The 21,292-nt window shown below is 43.3% G+C and overlaps 2 protein-coding genes across 2 annotated transcripts; one reads left to right on the plus strand and one right to left on the minus strand.

The window, feature by feature from the left end:
* Positions 1-2,947: 2,947 nt before the first annotated feature.
* Positions 2,948-5,261, minus strand: LOC118421397. The gene is made up of 3 exons (XM_035828661.1): positions 4,884-5,261; positions 4,430-4,490; positions 2,948-3,817 (listed from the first exon to the last, which is right to left on the minus strand). Exons 1-3 carry the CDS (start codon positions 5,204-5,206, stop codon positions 3,143-3,145), a joined length of 1,059 nt encoding a protein of 352 aa, XP_035684554.1. The 5' UTR covers positions 5,207-5,261; the 3' UTR covers positions 2,948-3,142.
* A 1,835-nt stretch (positions 5,262-7,096) lies between these two features.
* Positions 7,097-20,802, plus strand: LOC118420707 (von Willebrand factor A domain-containing protein 5A-like). The gene is given in 15 exon segments (XM_035827658.1): positions 7,097-7,273; positions 7,805-7,910; positions 8,620-8,768; positions 8,771-8,853; positions 9,545-9,577; positions 12,640-12,751; positions 13,281-13,360; positions 13,778-13,892; positions 14,190-14,348; positions 14,922-15,096; positions 16,434-16,664; positions 17,265-17,399; positions 18,427-18,519; positions 19,550-19,827; positions 20,359-20,802. Coding segments are annotated over 15 exon segments (2,097 nt in total). The 5' UTR covers positions 7,097-7,129; the 3' UTR covers positions 20,563-20,802.
* The last annotated feature ends 490 nt before the right edge of the window (positions 20,803-21,292 follow it).

The raw sequence follows: 21,292 nt of genomic DNA on the forward strand, positions 1-21,292 counted from the left end.
AATGCGGGATCTTCATCCCTTACACTAGAGGTCGGAGGTCATGACCTAGGGTCAATCTCAGAGACAGACAGGTCAAGTTTTTCTCTCCGGGCGGTCCTCATCTGTCTCTTATAGACTTAGACTCACAGTCGTTTCTTTCTTTCTTTGTTTCTTTCTAACATTTCTTTCTCATTTTCTTTCAAATGTTGCTAGTTTCTTAGGTCACAGCGATAAATTTCTCTATTTTCATATCCTATTTCGTTTTTCACCCTTTTTCTATTTCTAGAGGTAGTAACGTGAAATATTAGTTTTTAAAAGACTCACACACATAATTCTTCATCCTATTTTTTGTGTGTGTGAGATAAACGATTTTCCCCGTAGACTCACTTCTTTTCCTGTCAGTTTTAATTTCTTCTCTTCTTTTACTGTCTTGCAATTTTTGTCCTTATTTCTCTCATTTTGTGTTCTTTTTTCTGATACATATTGCTCTTTTATTGTAAAGGAACTCCTCTCCTAGTTTTCTGTCCAATTCGTTTGTTCTCTGTTGTTTAGTGTCATGTGGACAGGTGTTTCAGAGTTGAGTAGTTGCAGCGGTGCCGTGGAACTGTGGCGTTGGCGTGACTGTCATCAGGACGGCACGTTCGGTCAACAACGGTCGGTCAACTGTCGGAAAAGGGTCGTGGTTTGTCTACCAAAGACACCGGATACCAACAGTGAGGGCTGCTTCCAGAATACCACTCCTCCTTGATCTGAATACTGTACTGACATCCGGGTTAGAAATCTGCACCGTGCACTATGGAGCGGAGACCTCAATTATATTTCTTCCCGCGTCGTTTTTTTTTAAATCCTGCGAAAAAAACAAGGTTTTACCCTATCTGTAACACTAAAACATACCATAAACGTCGTTTTCTGAAGACATTTATTCCGTCGTAAGTGCGTTCGTTGTACAGTCTGATCATCGATGTTCTAAATGTTTTCAGTCAGAAGTTCAATTCGTCATCATGACAAACTTTGGTTATCAGTTTTTGAATCAAAAACAAACTAAGTAAGAATCCTCCGGCTTGCCCTAGTGAAGCGGGCAGGAGAACTATACCCACATCACCGTAGAGCTAGCGGCGAGCTCACGATGGTGTGGTTCCCCGGCTATCCTGGTGATCAGGTGGCTTGTGTCACACTTCCCCCGGCATGACACATGACAGGACCGAAGGCCGGCCCAGTCTTCACGGTTTGTTCCGCTACAGACGGACCGAGTCAAGCATGGCCACGCTTCAACATCAAACGGCTACAGAACCCGGCCTTGTGTACAGACTGCGTATGCGAGCTTTTGAGCTGAGCTTTTTCACTCCATTGAATGTAATACGAAAATATTTCTTTTACATGGGCGCGTTCATTATGAAGCTATAGGAAAACTCCCCATATCGTTCATTCTCTGTTGAGTGAGCACATTTCCCCTAGATCATGAGAAAAAAATTGCCAATGAACAATAAGTTCTTTGTTTATAGTAATTACAAACTACACTTTGTCGCTCCCCGCGAGAGGCAATTTTTCTTCTCTCCAAGCAGAGGTTAGGCTCCGGCTGTTTTTTTAACGTTTTTTTTAGTCGTTTTTATCGGGCTTTCTATTTTGTCATTTTTCTTGAAGTACGCCAGCCAAACAGGTTTTGTTAGGTTTTGACACAGGAAGATATAAAAAAAAATAGAAAACCCGATAAAAACGACTAAAAAAAAAGTAAAAAAAAAACAGCCGGAGCCTAACCTCTGCTTGGAGAGTACAGTTTTTCGCTGTTCGTGTACAACGTAACCACACGACTCAGAACCCAGGACTGTGTACCTCCGACATTGCGCGCGGTTGCCAAACATTACCTGCTGACTTCTTCTGTTACAAACAGACTTTCACCAATCTAATTTTTGAGATCATTTGGGCTGGCTGAACTGACTGAATTTCTCACCACTAAAATCACGCGTCAAAGCAGCCGATCAGTTTTTGGCTCGACACACTTTTAGGGTCATCACTCCGAGTAATACATGAATAAAACCTCTCCTCAAAGCCGTTGAGGAATTAATGCCGAATGAATGCAAGAACAAACAACTCATAATATGTTCGTCTATCTACCTATGCCATTTATAACATAAGACATTAGGAGAGCATGGTTGAAATGAAAAGACTAGAAGGGCGCTGCATGTTTTCATTTGTAACGCAATGGTGACAATGATATATATTATGCGGCATACATATATGTGGCAGGCGCCGTTAGAATTGCAGTAGCTCTATTGACTGTAGTTGTTAACAAAGGTCTAAATGCGCCTCCTAGCGGAGACCGCTTGCCATGTACCTGTGTGACCAGTTTAAGCTTGGGTCACGTCACAATTGGCCCGGTGCCCGTCAGGGATGTAGCCCCGGCCAGGCTCTGAAGTCGGGCGGACACCGGCTTGCGTGGTCACAATTTAACGCTGCCTTCACGCTGCCCCGTGGGGGTCCCGGAGTGTTTCGGCGGGCACCCCGTGATTTTTCTTTAGAAAGTGTCCACCTTCCTATGTTCGTCTCCGGCAGACACCCGTCAGATGTTCTGACGGTGCCCTGTAGTCACCCCTGCGGGGTCCGATAGGGTAACGTTTGTCTCTCACAGCCAGGTGGGGCAGTTTTAGGGTACCGGGTCCCTGCCGCATGACCTGCGAATAACGGCAGGGAACCAGGCAGGCTCCTGGTGGGCACTCGTCATATCTAAGGGGTATAAAAACCAGCATTGTCTGCATTCACTTAAATAAACGTCCTTGACTAGGAGCGAAGACAGAAACTCAGACAAAAAAAGTTGTATGTTTATCTTAAAATTTGTTTGAAAATCTCCTATCCGAGGGAGGGTTACGCCAAATGACCCCACAAATTACCACCCACAGATGTCATTCTTATAGTCAAATCAACATGGCCTAAGTGAAGAGGGAGAGAGAGAGGAAACAACAAACACATTGTCTGAGACGGCAAGAATTTTGTCTTTAATTTCATCACTTGCCTTTTAAACAAACGCTTCATGGTAATGGGGCCCGCTCCTACAAAATCGCTCAGAGTTCCAGAAAAGAAAAGAAACTGACTTTGACGTCGTCATGTTATAACGTTAGGTGAGCTTAGTAACAAAGTCGCCAGGAGGCGGTGTTGTCCAGGGTCTACACTACAGTTCGACATCAGTCACTGCCAAACATTCCATCACAGCCTGCTCGGCAGTTAGCAGTAAATTCCGCGGGAAAACGTTGACTACCCTGGGAAAGAAGCCCCGTGCTAGTCGCTCCTCACACATGTAGCCTACAAGGTCGAACGCGTAGGTGGGAGCCTCCTGGTCCAGACATCGGCCCCAATACTCCTGCCACCGCCTGCTGTTGTCCCCGTCCTTGGTGCTGACTGTACCATCAGTAGGGGTGTTAGGATCGGCCTCGTCATGCGGGTTTGTACCACAAGTCCCTTTCATACCACGAGCAGGGCTCAGTTGGACTTCTTTTTGTTGCCACCGCCGCTTGATATTTCCTTGCGGTACGACATTTTGGTTCTGGCCATTAGATTCCTCTAAAGCCTTCCTGAGAACAGACCTAGCTTGGTGAACTTTCTTTGGGGTCTTGTAGTGGGTACTGGACTCTGCAGAGAGAAAATCAGCGGAGCTGCAGCGTCCTCTTGCGGAAGTTTGTCTATCTTCATCTTGTGGCATTCGGAGGACCGTGCCTGGCGCGGGTGCGTCTGGGTAACTCTGGTAGTCGATGGCGAAGAAGACGACGCGACGATCTGACGTCACGGGGTCAACGTCCGCTTCAACTTGTAGGAACTTTCGGCTGGACAGGACAACATGGATGGCTTTCTGGAAAGTAAGGAAGGACAAGTTAACCTGCGCCATGGTGACTTTGTCTAGACCGTTTCAACACAACATAACACAACACAACACAACACAGCAAAACACATGTACAGCTCAACACAACGCAGCACAACACATGTACAACACAACACAACAAAACACGACACAACACATGTACAACACAACACGATACAGCACAACACGACGGAACACAGCACAACACAAGAGTCAAGACGACACGACATAACAAGTCAAATTTGACAAGATAAACAGCTGGTAAACACATCACAACATATAATATGATATTATTGATTAATATTGTATCGTAATGCACGCAATTCTTTTGTTGATGATAAAATAAAGAAAAACTGGAAATATTTGTGGTTGGCACCAAAGTAAAGTTGAGTAGTGGTACCTAGCTATGATCCTACCATTTACTTAGTACATGTACTTGCTAGTAGTTTTCGAGCGTAAACTTTCAAATCTCTTCACTTCTATGCATTTCCATTTCATTACTGACTAAAGTTGTGTAATATTAAATTGTTGTAAATGCTAAAATCTCCTTTTCGTTCGAAGTTAAGTCATCAACGTTATGAACATAGAATTCACAGTACTCACCACAACTGCCACCGTGGTTGCAGTTCCATCTGTCTGTTGCCAGAGGTCTGGGTAGCGGTTCCTGGATGAAACAGGGAAATCACAATAATGTTACAAGATTTTGCTCGCCCCTGAGGCGCCGCCAAAAAAGTTAGTACAGTAGAACGAAAATTAGTAGAGTAACGTTAGGGAACTAGGAGGGTCTGCATGGGGGTTCCGACAACGATTTACGCTGAATTCAGAAGAACCCCCTACGTATTGCGCTTAACCAAGAAAGCCATTTACGCTAAATTTGGTCACCTCGTTACGAATTATGTAGATAAGATGGTTTTCCCTACGAATTACGGGAAATAAAATAGGCTGCCTACGCCTTACGTAAAAGAGCATGCAGACCCATTCACGTTTGGGTTGGGGGCAGTCCGGACATTCTGAGTGACAAAACCTGTAATGTATAGGAGAAACGAAACAATTTTACCTGAAAAATTGCAGGATATGTTGAGATCGCAGTAGACCGTGCGTACTAGCGGCTAGCGCCTGAACTACAGTTGCAAAATGCCGTTTGTTCAGACGTTCTCCCCCTCGCCAGGCTACAGGATCCACCAGGACGTTGTCCACATACTCCTCGGCCATTCTTTCTACCCCCTCGTACAGCCTCTGAACGGTCTCCCCGTCTACATTAGGTGACACCCCCAGGAAAGTTAGGAAGCCCATTCGGCGTTTTGTGTTCTCCCATTGCCAGAGGGCCTTGGGCGAAATCTTTTTGGGAACATCCGTAGTCTCACCAACAACAGTGGCCATCTTTGAACTCTTTTAGATTTGATAAGAACGAGAGAATGTTGGAACGTTAGAACTCTTAGTTCTTAGAACAGAACGTAGTTCGCGCACTTTGCGAGAGTTTATCTCGGGTGAAGGTTGTCCACTTGACTTCAGATATCTAGGTAAAAAGAAGACCTCGAAAGTTATTTGAAAAAAGGGACGGTATAATTGCATCCGCGATGGAATTATGGGAGTTAATGTTTTAGGTTCAAAGATCTATATAGATTGTAGACACTGTTTAAACGTTGCGGTAAGATGGGAAATATTCACGTTGGTTCTATGTTCACGTTTTTCACGTTGACACTTTTACCGCGAAAGCAAAACTACTGTGAAAATTTTCCCTTTTTTACGGTAAAACCCTGCATGGTATAGTTACTAGTTTCAAGCCGCGAACTTTGAACAACGGCGAATAGCGGAATACTCCATTTTCTCCTCTCTTTTCTACAAATGAGAAAAAAAAAATACGTACGGCGATAGTTATATTATGGAGAGGTTTTTTTTAGAATAGATTTGTAACGTTATTTGTTTGTATTTGTAAACGTGGCAACCCCAAATGTGATGAATGATTTTGAATTCGCGATCGTGTTTTGGTCTCAGTGAGGTGTCTGAAATATGGTTGCAATTTCTGTAAAAATCGCTAGGTAGCAGTTTTTACAGGTAAACAAAGCAAGATCACATCTGGAATTCATCAAAACAGAAACCCATGGCCACCTGCATGACACACCTACCTGATTTGCATTCGTGAAATTTTATGGTACTTTCCTGGCTGTCAATCCTAATCGACGGTCTGGCCAATAAGCGAGATCTCACAACTGTAATTGGATTAAGGGATGGGCGTGTCCAGGCATGACGCACCACAGTTTCGTGTCACGTGTGGCTGTGTTGTCATCAGACTGAAATAAAGCTTACGCTATTCAGATGTTTCAGAGTCCAGGGTGACTTTGGGGGTGCTGTTATCCATTCTTGGACTAGAGCTAGGCAGAGAGCCTAGCTAGTCAATTCCTGCTAACACTAGCTAGGTACAGCCTTGCCTGCACAACCCTAGTGTAAACAACAAGGTAAGGCATTGTCAAAGTCTCAAATTTCTTGGCAATTTGATACATAACGTTACATTTGTTGTTGTGTCGCAGTGTCAAGTGGTTTATAGTTTGGAGTTTTACGGTTGTAGCTAGCACCCGTCCTTCCGTCCTTTGACGGAATTTTGCAGCTGGGGACGGAAAATGATCTGCCCGTTCCGTCCTCTGTGACGGACAGAAATCAGTATGTAAACTAAGATCATAGAATAAAACTGTCGCCCTTGTGGAGTTTTTCACCAAAACAGATGCTGTTGAACAACTTAGTATACCAACCAAATTTACACCTCAAAATGCAGGAAATAGCTTGTCTGAGGGTCTAGATTGAAAAATTTGCCAGGGGAATATGCCCCAATCCCCAGACCCTCTTAGGAACGTCGCGCTTTCCGTGCTTGATAGGATTGACGGGACGGAAAGTGATTTCAGGCTGGCTACAACCCTAAGGTCCGAGTTACGGCCTGACCGAGGGTAGGATTGCCCGACGGCCGAAGGAAACTCAAGTTTATCGCAAAAAAAGAGCAAAAGACGTGACATCAGTGCACATCATCTCAACAACTTTGTAAATTCAAACAAGAGAACCGGGCAAAGGAACAAAACAGTTGTTTAAGTTTTCATCAGCAGCGCAAGCAAGCAAGTTCGAATCTTTCAAATCGGACTATAGGGCGTTGAATTACATTTGTACTCTTTAATATGACAAAAGCTTTGAGTGCTCCATTGATTTGATATACAGTGTAGTTCTTAAAAAGAGTACCAAAGTCGCAGATCCATATGAAAAGTTTATGACAACTATACATCGTTTGTTTCAGGAGCTGCGGTCTATGACGACACTTACATGGCTCGGACCGGCGACGTTGTGACCTCTGACGCCCCTTACAAACTCAAGCTCAAGGTCAACGTGTCATCACCTAACTCCATTGACAAGATCGAGTCCCCGAAGTCTTCTATTGACGTGACATATGGAGGTACTTCTGCACAGGTACTGGGACTTTTTATATTGACTGTCAGACAGTCTTATAAGGTTAACAATAGTTCACCTCATCCGCTAGGTAACAGGTGTATTTTGTTGTATCAAAAAATTTGATAGGGATATCAAGTTGTCAAATGGTGCTTTCAAATTGCAAGTTATGTCATCTATAAAAGTTAAAAACCACCCTCCATGGACTTGGTAGCCACACACACATACACAAAGTTTACGCTGCCGCAGTTACACACACACACACACACACACACAGATACACACACATAGCTTTTAATATAGCTTTTATTAAAGACACATACACACACTCTCAAACGCATTAATGCAGAGTCTGACACACACAGAGGCACATACACACACACACACACACACACACACACATTAAAAACAGACACACACACACACATATTTGTGCACACATTAATACAGACTTAATTGCTAATTTCAGATTCTATTTAATGTCTTGACCAACTACGTATACATTAACTCTTTAAGTTTAACACCGTCTACCTACTCTGTGTCCACTATCAGGTTAGGCTGAAGGATGACCACAAGCTGGACTCAGATGTGGAGCTCTATGTCCACTACAAGGACAAGCACAGACCATTTGCAGTGACCGAGCTTGGACAAGGAACAGGTACTATCATCATGTACATTCCTAAAGCTTTGAAATTCATGTTTACTTAGTAAGTATATATTTTACATTACCTACAAATTACATCAGCATTAATGTGTGTGTTTGTGAACACTATGAAATAATAAAGATTGTCTGGATGGATTGCCATGATATTTAGTATTTAGTGGGTAGGTGTTGATGAGACCGTTAACTTAGAGATTGAATTTCTTAGATTTCGGGCCCCCTATCAGCTTTCCTTGGCACTGCAGCTGAGCTTCTGGTTTTGATATCTCGTTCGGGACAAGCTATGGCCATTTTTGTTTGGTACATACATGATGTAACTGACATTAGTTTGGGCCCACCAGCAGACTTTCTTTGGAAGTGCAGGTGGCATTTCAGTTACAGTTTTTGAAACAGGATATGTCTATTTAGTTTTTTCATACCATATTTATGTTTCCTGCATATGCTTTATGCTGGTGTGTTCTTCTTTCTTTCTCCTTCTTCTTCTGTCACTTTTGGCGATGCCTAGGTGCCTACTGTACAGTAGTTTTTCCTTTTGTATTTTCTTTTTTGTTGGCAATGCCAGTGTGGAACTATAGTGTTGTGTACGAGTATCTTGACAAAAGGCAAATTCCTGGGAGTGAAATATCCTGCATTTTCTCATGAATGTTGCTTTCATTTTCTCATGAATGTTTGCTTTTTTTAGTAATGTATTTTTTTTTAAAAATAGACGGCTTCATGGCAGACCACACCGTTATGCTGACCTTCGTGCCCGACCTTTCCCGCGAGGACCTGGTCGCCAACTGCGGAGAGTTCATATTCATCCTGGACCGTTCGGGTAGCATGAGCGGGAACAAGATCAAGAATGCTCGCGAAACCCAGTCCTCCTGTTCCTGAAGAGCCTTCCCGTTGGCTGTTACTTCAACATTGTCGGATTTGGCAGCAGGCACGAGTCACTGTTCAAGTAAGTCCTAGAGTTTAAGTCATGACCTACTGTAAATGCATTTAGGTTTGCGGGGATTTAATTTTGTGGTAGCGGGAAAAAAGTCTTTTCGTGGTGGTTTTAATTTCGCAGTAGCACCATGGCCTGTAGTCTCTTACTGCCATGGAAAATGTTTGCGGTGGTTTTAAGTTCGCAGTTAAGCGGCCACCGCGAACATTAAATCACCATGAAAGTTTCTGCATTTACTGTGGCCTGTATTTTTACTGTGGCCTGTATTTTTAACTTCTCAATATCACGGCTGTTTTGTAACAGTAATTAAGTTTATCTAACTATTTCTGGATCGTTGGTCAGCATTGCATTAAAATCACGTCCGTTGCATATGATTTCCTGACAGACCGTTGTGTTGACAAACTATTGCAATTATGATATATTTCTTATAAATAGAAGTACTTATTCTTATTAAATGCCCTAATCAGGTTTATAATGACAGATATGGTTATTGTAAACTTGTTGACATCTGAATTTTGTCCCTTTTAAACACCCCTCTTAAATGCACCAAAAAGCGATCTCACATCGTTTTGTATTCCATATTTACAAACACTGCTATATACCGGTATGCTTTGCTTTTTAGCTTAGTTATAATGTTAATGATGTATGAATGCCTATCATACCTTGCTGTTTCTAAATGTGTCTAATGTCTGCACTACTACAGGGGCAGTGAAAAGTACGACAACAAGAGTCTGAAAATTTTACGGGAGGGACTGTACACAACAACAACTCCCTAGACCACGGAAGAATGCCAACACCGTTAATCTACTCAAAGTTCCAGTGCGAAAACCCCAGCCCAACTCCAATGCGGGAAGCTTGCCATCAGTATATATGTGCAACGCTCGTTCTCTCCTTAACAAACTGGATGAATTTGAAACCACTATCAAACAATATAACGCTGATGTAGCAATTGTCACAGAGACGTGGTTCTCCCCAGCGATACCAACTGAGTTCCTGAATATCGATAAGTACGCACTGTTTTCTTGTAGCAGAACTGACCGCCGTGGAGGAGGCGTGGCCGTCTATGTCCACCAAGACGCCCAACCGAGGACCATCCCTCAGGTTTCTGTACCCCCAGAACTCGAATGCGTGTGGGTGTGGCTTCGGCCCCCTAGACTCCCGCGGCAAGTACCTTGCATCGCAGTCTGTGCAACTTACTTCCCACCCAACTCCAGGAACCAGGAGTTTCTCCTACATCACTTGGTGGACACGGCTGACCTCCTGAAAACCCTTCATCCTGACATCGGTCTCATATTTGCAGGGGACTACAACCGACTGGATTACCAGCCGCTTCTCCGGGCTCACAGACTACACCAAGTGGTCAGCTCCCCGACCCGTGGGGAGGCTACCCTCGACGTCATCATCACGAACTTAAAGTCTTCCTACAAACTTCCAGAGGTGACTAATCCAATAGGCACAAGTGACCACAAGGCTGTTTGGTGGCAGGCAGGAGAGCGTGCACAAGGTACCAACAAGTCCAAGTACGTGGTCGTCCGTCCCATGCCGGACTCCAGGATACGGGACTTTGGGCAATGGATTACCTCACACAGCTGGCAGGAGGTGCTAGAGAAGGCCACTGTAGAAGAGAAGACAGCCGCATTCTACGGGACATTGCACTCAGCCATAGACAGGTTCTTTCCCCAAAAGAGAGCCAAGCTACATAAAAAAGACAAACCCTGGATCACTGCTTCGCTCAAGACACTGATACACAAAAGACAACTAGCTCACAGTCGGGGTCAAGAGTTACTCTACAAGCTCCTCCGCAACAAGATCGCCCGTAACATTAAACAAGGGAAGAAAACCTTCTACCACGACCACGTGCAGCATCTGAAGAAGGAGAATCCGGCCGAGTGGCATAAGACCATCAGACAGTTGGCAAACTGGTCAGCCCCTACCACAAACATCCAAGTACCAGGAGTAGACTCTACCGACACAGCAGGTGTAGCAAACGCCATCAACAAGCACCTGGCGTCCATTTGCCAGGCGCTGAGCCCACTGGACTACAGCAAGCTACCATCGTACCTGCCGGCTTTGCCACCGCCCCAAGTCAACCCATGGGACATGTACAACCGGTTAAGCGGAACCAAGGTCTCAAAAGCCCCTGGCCCGGACCAGATGCCGCCTAAAATCATAAAGGAGTTTGCCTACGAGCTTTCCTTGCCACTGACAGACATCCTTAATGCTTCACTGCGAGAGGGAAGAGTACCGCCTGAGTGGAGGGAAGCCACGGTAATCCCCGTCCCAAAAAAACAGCCAACTGACCTTGACAGCATCCGCCCAGTCTCTCTCACGGCTCAGTTTGCTAAAGTCTGCGAAGGATTCGTCTCCTCCTGGATCCTGTCCGACATAGCACCTCAAATGACTGCAAACAGTTTGGGAATTCCAAAGGATGCTCCACAACACATTGTCTCATCGACTTGCTGAACTTTTTCTTCTCCGGGGCTGAAAGGAAAGCAACAGTGGGCACCTTGATTTTAACTGATTTCTCAAAGGCATTTGACAGAGTGTGCCACAACACTGCCATCGCTAAACTGATCAGCATGGGGGCAAGAGCTTCTTTAATCCCATGGCTGTGTAGCTTCATGGCTGGTCGGAAACAGTGCGTCAGATATCGGGGGTCAGTGTCAGACTGGGAGCCATTAACAAGTGGAGTGGCCCAGGGAACTCTGCTAGGTCCGCTAGTTTTCCTAGCAATGATAAATGACATCAAACCCGTAACTTCAAACTCTCACTGGAAGTATGTCGACGACTTCAACCTCGGTGAAATAAGACCAGTTACGGTAGCAACAACCCTCCAGACTGACCTCGACAACCTTGAGAGCTGGTCCGCGAGCAATTCTATGAGCCTCAATCCCAAAAAGTGCATGGCGATGCATTTCTGCTTCATGCGTCAACCGCCGCAGATACCGGCACTTACCCTTGGTGGACAGAACCTTGCCATTGTCACACAGGCCAGGCTGTTAGGACTACACATTAGATCGGACCTACGTTGGGATGACCAAGTAGACGTGATGGTGTCTAAAGCCAGCAAGCGTCTCTTCCTCGTCAGCAGACTGCGCCGATCCGGAGTACCAGAATCTGATCTCACCATAATATACTGCGGGTACATTCGCCCCATCCTGGAATATGGTGCTCCCTGCTGGAGTGCCGCACTCACAAGCAAACAGTCTGCAGCCCTAGAGCGAGTGCAGAAACGTGCCTGCAAAATGATCATTGGACGACGGTACGACTCCTACTCAGAAACGCTAGAACAGCTCAATCTCCAACGCCTATCAGACCGCCGTCGGAGCCTGTGTGTTGACTTTGCTACCAAAGTTGAGAAATCCCCACGGTTCTGTTCTTGGCTGCCCCCCACCCGTGTACAACAGCACGGTAGAAACCTACGTAACTCTGGACAGTACCAGCAGCCTTCTGGGTCAAAGCGCTACAGGTCAAGCGCCATCCCGGCCATTGTGGAAACGCTTAACGGACTCTATTAAACTGAACTGAACTTTACTCGTCAGTCACACGTTGTCTTGTCGAAGTTTTAAAAGTCTATATAAAGTCTGTAAATAGTGGAATACTTTGAACAAATTCGTATTACTTTGATATTGTATTTTAACCAGCATCTATTGACCCATTGTTTTAACGTCGTGCATAAAGTTTTCTAATCGATGTATGCTGAATTTGAACATGATTGTAATGCCCTCGCAATTCAGCCTCTTAGGCTGCCAGGAGGACTATTATGCTTATTGCTTAATAAACCAGTCTACTACTACTAACAGCCTGTAAGGCTCTGGGGAAGATGGAGGCAGACTTGGGCGGAACTGAGATCCTTCAGCCTCTACAGCATGTGTACAAACAGCCTCCAATAGCAGGGCATCCGAGACAGGTGGGGATAATATGCTCAGTCTGTTATACATGTTCAACAACGGGAGGGCTGGGACAGCGTGATGCGAAATACACTGTGCTAATGATAGGATGCTTTAGTCTTCTGTCGATAGTGCAAAAATGTGACATTATCATAGGCCAATATTGTTAATCTATTGATTATAGGGATGACATCTGGAGGTGAATCAGTTTCCAAAAAAAGTCTCCAACCATACTGTAAGTTGCACAAAGCAGCTTTAATATGAGCACATACATGCCTAAAATATTAGATTGCAAAAAAGATATTGGAAAATGGATTGTGAGAGAATCTATTGTTCGTTATACCATACTCTGTGTATTAAATCATTTGTAACAGTTCTCATCATCATCATCATAACAGTTCTAGGAACATCCTAACAATAATCCGCCTGCTTTTTCTTTCTGATAGAACACACATTTCTTGCCCATCTAACTTACTGTAGAAATCCCCATGTTTGAATACCGTATTCTGCTACTGTGATTAATCTGCTGTTGTGTGCTTTACTCTACAGCTGTTCCTGTTGACTGATGGAGAGGTTTGGGACACGCAGGCGTGTGTGAGGGAGGTGGCGAAGCATGCCGACTCTGCCAGGTAGGAGACAGTCACTGATATTCTATTAGTTTTGGGGGTGGAGGAGTAGGCCAGGGGAGAGGTAGGGGAGGGGTGAATGTTGACATTCAAATGCACAAGGGTGACAAGTCTGATTTGGCTGCAGTACCATTACTCTCTAATAGGGGAAGTTTTTGATCCATGAAGGGGCTACAAAGATAAAGCTTTGAGTTGAGAAAGCTCAACTTGTATGTTGCATTACAATTGCCTGCACAGACATACTACGTCGTATTCTATCAAGGTACACAATTTGATTTAGGCCATTGTAGCACCTTCATGGATCAAAAGCTCCCTCTAGTTAAGAGTGATTGTACTGCATCAAAATGAAATTTGCCTTCCATTGGGACTATTATGCTGTTGTTACGAACCCTACTCACACTATCATGTTTGGTGTAACAGGTGCTTCTCTGTTGGTATCGGTGAGGGTGCGTCCACTGCTCTGGTCAAGGGCGTGGCCAGGGCAGGGCGTGGCAAGGCGGAGTTTGTGTCTGGCACAGACAGACTGCAGGCAAAGGTACTGAACTACCTTATTCATGAACAATCACTGTCAAACCCCAGTAGATATCATTAAGGACCAGATCTACAGATTGAAGGACCATTTGGATATCATGATAAGTCCCTTGTGGTCAGTTAGATAATTTTTTGTCATTGACCCCACAGTATGTAATGTCCATTGCATTGTTACCACAGCATCAGTGTTTCTTCTCTGACATCCCAGAATAATCATTCTGGAAAGCTCAATAAATACAAATAAATAAAATAAAATGTAATACTGTGTTGTCAATCCCCCCCCCCCCCACACACTCTGCAGGTGATGCGGCTGCTCAGCTGCGCCCTCCAGCCCACAGTGACAGGTGTAGGTTTGACCTGGCAGCTGCCTGTCGGGGTGACAGCTGTGCCCATCCCCTCCACACCCCCTCCCATTTTCAGTGGGGACCGTTTCATCATGTATGCACAGCTACAGGGGCAGGTGGGAACATATTCCTTTCTTCTTACAGCTGGGGCTATTTTGTTGCCAGGTGTAAAAAACATGATGTCGTACCTGTGCCACAATAATGTTCGATATGTGACTGTTCTGGACCATGTGATATATGTGATATCATGTGCTACTGTGTCACTGACGAAAGGTAGTGGATGATAGAGTAAGACGTGAAACATACATATACATGACCGTTTCCACAATCATATCCAGTTGCTTGAGTAACTGCTGTATATGGCATGTCTTATTACCTGGATGTATAAGTTAAAACCTTCATTGACACAACAAATGCCTTATTTTGTACTTTCCTGTGACAGGTAAGTACAAAATAAGACATTTTCTCAGTAGTAAAGCAGTCAGTGGATAGAACACCGGCTTTGTCCGGGTTTGTGGAATGTTGTTCAAACGTGTTCTATGCGGTCCCAAACATAATTGAGTCTATACTCCTTTGTCTATCTTCATAAGTTGCCAGTTATAACTAAGTCTTTCTGATCCAGATATCATCAATTGTCTGACATAAGTGCTGTTTCTTATCTCAATTGACCTAAAGCTTCCTTCTTCTAGCTGCCGGTGGATGTCACGGAAGGCTCTGTAACCCTGTGTGGCCAGATGCTTACTGAGGAGATAAAACACAACCTGAACCTGAGCCTACAGTCCCGGGATCAGGAGATGCCGAGTGCAGAGGACAGCCCTGAGCCACAACAGTTACACAGGCTGGCGGCTAAGACTCGCATCAAAGGTACTGGAAATGCATTTTAAGTTTGCTTGCATTCGATTTTGTGGTAGGGAGAAAATATGTTCGTGATGGTTTTGAGTTTGTTCATGTGGTGTTTTGGCCACACCACTTTTATTTGTTGTTTCTCGAATTTCCCGACCCTATGTTTTCAAAATTTTTAATTGATGGCGACACATTGACTCGAAAATGGGAAAATATGAAGCTGCTTGGCCCAGCAAAGCTACAAATTTTAGGTAAATACTCCAGAAAAGATCTAAACTTGGGAAGCATTTCAATTCAAGTACATGTAGAAAATCTGAAAACTATTACACATGATTGTTCTATTACAAGTTTATCCATATACATTTCTGTCACACAGATTTCTTCAAGACTTGCCCAAAATGGTGGATGTCACTTTTCAATTACGGGGTGCATAATTTCAATCAAAAATGGTTCATTTTTAAATAAAAATAGGTTCTGGCAGCCAGGGGCTGAATTGTGTCTTCTTGTACTTAAAAACTAGATGCTTAATTTTGACATACATATTACTAAAACCTGATTACTTTTAAAACTTATGATCTGAGTATTAGTATTTTATTGGATATGGAAATATAATATGACATATAGCTCATAAACAGTGTTATTTTGTTTTGTTGAGTAGTCTTAGCATTGATGGTACTTGACAATTGCAGAATCTTGCAGTGCGGATGGTAGGAACTCAGTGTTTGTCACCCTCACACTCATGGTTGACAATCGGATTGCAAGTTTCGAACAAACAGCGTACGCATGGTACGGCGCGGCGTGCACAAAGATCTGTTTATCTTTGCATGACGGTAATGTTTTTTTTTCATATGCTAGGTTGGTATACGTTGATGCCGTGGTTACCTATGCCCACAGAACCGACAACTGTTAAATTCGGTACCTAAATAAAGATGTCTGGATGCTGAAAGTACTGTGAAACGTTATGCCGGTACTGTTATCTTGCTCTTGAATATTTAATTTAATGAGTCGCCTTATATGGCGCCTTTCCGAGCTTTCGACAACAAAAAGCCATCTCTCCAATGGGCTGACAATTGCTTAGAAGCCACGCCCCTAATAACCGAATACTGTGGCTGAGTTGTCAGGGGTGATATGATCATTAGGCTTTGCCGCGATTGTCAACCGTGAGTGTGAGGGTGGTGTTCGTGAGTTCTGCAGGTTACGACCATGTGTCTGTCCACGGGTTTGCAGTGACAGGTCTGCAGTTCTTTCTGACTTATGCGTACTTGCTGCAAACCTACGTCAGAGGTTAGTCCTTCTTACCTTATCTTCTGTAATCAAGGAAATATGGTAACAACGAAATTGTATTTCCTTTCAACCAGAGCTAGAGGTGAATCTGGAAAAGGATGACAACGATGACAGCGAAACAGTGTCAGATACGACAAAGAAGCAGATCATCGACCTCAGCGTGGCGACCAACGTGGTGTCCAAGTTCACGTCCTTTATTGGCGTGGACAGCGAGCGGGGAGAACCGATCGAGGGCGCCATGGTACAACGGAACGTCCCGCGCCCACAGATGATGATGTGTAGGGCAGCATACGCAGCACCACCAGGTAAATGAGGTTCTGAATTAGATTGAACCGTACCATAAAACTGTCTGGGAAAGTAACATGCAAATAATAGAATTCCCCTTAGTTTGGATCCCAGTTTTTTGGCTACTGCTGATAATAGCAATGCATGGGCTCATTCTCATTGAAATGTACCAAAAATGCTATCACCTGCCTCTGCTACTTGCTATAAAGCAAATTACACTTTCCACAACCCCTGTAATGTTTTACAGAAGATCTAGATGAACTATAACATTTGTATTCGGTTGTCAGCTTTTAAAAAATCATGGGTGGTGTTTCATCCCCTAAAGAATAGTTGTTGCCTGAGTAGACAAAAATGATACAGTATCCAAAAATGTAACAAAATTGAAATCAGATCCCAGAATGATTGTTTGGAAGGAGTAGCCAATTTCAGATAAAGTCAGATCACTACTGTCACATTGGTCAGGTTCAGGTTTTAGCTAACAGCCCTACTATGTACATGTTTTCATGTTGACCTCTTGCTGAATCTCAACTTGCCTAAGAATCACAGAAAAGAATTGGTGTTGCATGTACATTGTTTTTTTACTGTCTCTTTGTAAATTCCCTGTTGTCTATCCTTTCCAGTTCTATGTGCTGCTCCAATGGCATATGCAATGGATGAGTGTGATTTTGGCGGGTTGGCCGATGATGTTTATGATGATTGTGAAATGGCCATGGATTGTGACATGGAAGTTCTAGGTCTTGAAACAGAAGAGACAGGTGAGCCGTGTGTGATGAAGGCATGGTTGAAGTTTGGGTTCATTGTTTCAGGTCGAAGGAGGCTGGTAGGAGGGGGTCCAGGACCTGAAGCTTTTGCACAAGGTAACTTGGAATCCATTAGGCCAATGTTCATTTGATTATGATAGATGGCATCCTCTGGGAATCCAAAAACTGATTCAAGCATGTGACTAAAAATGTTCAGCAAAAACCCTCAGTATGAAATCTCAGTTGTGTAGAAGGCTAGACAAAAGTCAACTAAACACACTGAGTAACGATGGTATGCTGAAAAGTAGATTTTTAACTTTTGTTATCACATCTTCTTTGACTTTGGAATTTACTCAAATGGCAATGTATTATATTAGAATCCATTTTCTGATATTATTTTTCATCTAATATTATCATATTTGCTAATTTATACAAGTGCTTTGTGCAATTTACAAAGTACAGTATGGTCAAATTGATGGACGTTGGGATGTCATCCATATTGTCAAGTCAACATGGCTTTGGGATATTGTTAGCTAAAGGATTTAGTGAACACTTTTGTACTTTGTTTTTTATGTAAGAGGGGAAAGAAGGAATTACCAGTGAGTACTAACTGGGACAAAACTCAACGTCAAGTATCACATCAATTGATGAAAGAAAATTACCTAATAGGGAACAGAACACTTATGACCCCTATAAAGCTGTGTTTTAAATGTAGATTCAGGTCGGGTACTTAGGCTGGCAGCAGGGGGTTCAGATAGACCTTTGAGCAAGCTAAATATGCTGACGAAAACTGGTGGCTGCTTGTTGAAACATCTAAATGTTTCCAAAACCATGTCCAGTTGCTTGAGTAACTGCTTTTGGCATCTCTTATTACTTGGATGTCTAACCTACATCGACGTAAGTAAGTTGAACTTTTTTTAACACTGTTTCGATTTCAAAATTTGATTTTGATGGACGGCGGGTAAGAAGGCGGTTTGCATCACATGTTGGAGGGACTGTCGTGGTGTGTTTACAGGTGAGCTGTACTTGTCTTATATTTCAGGTGGGGGGCCCATAGTTAGAATGGCAGGTGGGGGTCGAGGGGGACATCCTCCTAGCTGTCGGACAGGAAACCGTAAAAGGGCCAGCACAGGAGGTACGTTAGACTCTCTCAAGTTAAACCCTGCATGAATAAGTGTTGTGAAAATTATCTGTGACCATGAGGATGTACATTATCATGTAATTGTAAGGCCCTTAATTTGAAAACTTCATTTCTTCAAAGTGTGAGTATTTTCAGTTTGGTGAGTCATTTACAAGTGAAGTCATAGTAACAGAACCACAGTCAATTTCCTAACAGTTTGGCTGTCTACATGAGGGTGTAGTACATGCTACCACTGCATGGTGGCACTGCAGCAAAAAGGCTCAGTCCCAAACATGACTTTGCAAATACCCCCCCACCCCTCATCAATGAATTGCTGCAAGGCCAAGAGGAAATTCGATCTCTGTGGTCGTGTAAAGCAAACTTCACTTGTGGTATATTCACCTTTTACAGTTGAGGGCTGAAAAGAATGATGTAATTATAAATTTTGTTGTTGCAATTATTTATCATTGATAAGATCAAGTGATGAAGTCTTAAACTTGTGTAATTCAGTGTCTGTATTCTTCCTTGTCGGGGCTCATGACTGTAGTACGTATCATAGATTTTTGTTCTACAATCCAGCGTGTGTGTATGTTGTCCTGTCTATGACCTCTTCCCACTTTATGCAGCTTTCTCAGTGATGAATGCTCAACATCACTTGTACATCCTAGGAAAAAAAATGTTATATTTGCTGTTTCAGCCCTGAAAAAACTAGGTTCCATAGTTAACGATAATCTTTTTTTTTAGAGTTTTAGGCCGAAGCTCATAGTGATACAATACAAAACAGAATTGAGGACACTAATTATATTTTTAATGTCAAACTTTGATTTTGTGCATAATGGTTTCAAATCTGTGGATAAATTCATCCTACATTAGATAGGACAAGCATTTTTTTTTACTTCAACCGAAACTGGAAACAAATTGTGACTCCGCTGACCACCATAAGAAAGGCTAGTGTCAGCAGGTTGTTCTAACTTAGGTCGGGAAACAGAAGACACAACATATTTTTTCCTATACCTAATCATCTTACATATCTACTCTTTTGTAGTGAAATCAAAAGCAATGAAAAAGAAGAAGAACATGTTTTCAATGCCTTCAATGCCATTATTTGGAGGCGGATCGCGAGGAAAAAGTGCTGCTACTCCGAAGAAGTTAGGAAGAAGTTTTGCTCCTGATGATGACGATGATGATGAAGAAGAAGACACCGCCCCTCCCTCAACAGTCATCCCCTTACAGATGGCTGAAGGATCATGGGAACTGGATGAGGACCTTGCGGCTGTACTGGGGGTGAAGTTGGACAGGCTAACAAAGGAGTGTCCCGTACAGGTACATTTTGTACTTTCTGGTCATCTCTGGAGTGTGACAGATAGTTCTATACAATTCATGCATGATATAAGTATGAGACTGAATCAGTACAAAGTTTTAACCCACTATTAGGGCTTCTTTAGGTATTCTGACCTATTTACATAAATTCAACTTACACTGGAAATTTCAGAAATTCTTGTATGCACGATTTGCAGTGGATCATGATATGCAGACTTTTAGATGAGCTTTTTACTCTGATATCTTTACGTTATAATTTATCCCTAGACTCATTATCACTATAACAAGTCTTAGAGTGTTTCAATTGCAGGAAACTTCATCTGTGTTCAACTTGGTAGATAACGTGGAACACAGTTTAAATATTTTTCCAACAAAAAATAGCAGATAGAGTTTCTGAATGCAGTCTCAGAATTGTTTTGACCAAACGACTAGATCATGATCGTACGGACACAAGGCATCAGCAGTCGGTCCCAAGTGCCTGGAAGCTTATACCGCCCACAATCTCGTAAATAATGATAACTTTTCTCATTGTAGAAGAAGACAGTGTGGGCGACAGTGCTGGCTCTGGTCTGGCTTCACTCCAAGATGGGGGACAAGAAGGTGGAATGGCAGATGCTGGCGCGCAAGGCAACGACCTGGCTGAAGGGCCACCAGCAGGGGTGGTCCGCAGATGATGTCGTTGGGAAGGCGTGCGGTATTCTGGGGGCAAAGGTCGACCCCAGCATAGTTCTTGGCTGAAGGATACGTCCATCTTGTGATGGTTAAATACAAGACCAGTAGTTGAACACTTACCTGACTTGCATACTACTGGTGTCAACTCTTACCTGACTTGCATGCTATAGCTACTGGTGAAAAGTTGCAGACCTAAAGCGACTATCTCTCAGTGGACTGTGGTATGTTGGCGGTGTTACTATTTCCTAGATTGCATTTATGTTACCCCCTGACTATATGATGGGAATATCATACAAAACTTACAAATTTGACTGTAAACACTAGCCTCTACCAGGCTCCGTGGATCGGTAGAATCATTATCCTCACGAGGAAACATACTCTTCTGGCCGGCTAACTCCCCTAGCGTACTATAGATTCTATTTGTCCAATTTCTACAATTAGACCACAGATCCACGAAGCCTGGTAGAGTCTATGTAAAGACAACATAACACACAGAATGTAAAAAGATCTATTTCTCACCGATGAAGTTCGTTCAGCGCTCAATCAAATCTCCCAGGCACAGCAAGGTTGCCAACATGCTGCAGCTTTAGTGAGATATACACTTTAGGATACTAAGCCATAATCAACAGTTATATTTTATGCACGATTGGTACTTCACACGCTTTAGTTATTGGTTTGCTTTAAAGCTAATGTAACAGTTACAGATGCAACTGGCATTGCTTATTTTTTTTACGTTATATAAAGGGCTTTCATGTTGATATCTTGAAAGTATTGAAACTTTTAGTTCATTATGTTT

Source organism: Branchiostoma floridae, chromosome 8, assembly GCF_000003815.2.
Source record: "Branchiostoma floridae strain S238N-H82 chromosome 8, Bfl_VNyyK, whole genome shotgun sequence".
NCBI classification, from domain to species: domain Eukaryota; kingdom Metazoa; phylum Chordata; class Leptocardii; order Amphioxiformes; family Branchiostomatidae; genus Branchiostoma; species Branchiostoma floridae.

What these genes read in the sequence shown, in the direction of transcription:
- LOC118421397 (XM_035828661.1), bottom strand. Translation starts at nt 5,206, where the DNA reads ATGGCCACTGTTGTTGGTGAGACTACGGATGTTCCCAAAAAGATTTCG. An exon ending in CATATCCTGCAATTTTTCAG is followed by an intron (nt 4,491 to 4,883) that starts GTAAAATTGTTT and finishes TGTTTCATCCAG; the next exon opens with GAACCGCTACCCAGACCTCT. An exon ending in CAACCACGGTGGCAGTTGTG is followed by an intron (nt 3,818 to 4,429) that starts GTGAGTACTGTG and finishes CTTACTTTCCAG; the next exon opens with AAAGCCATCCATGTTGTCCT.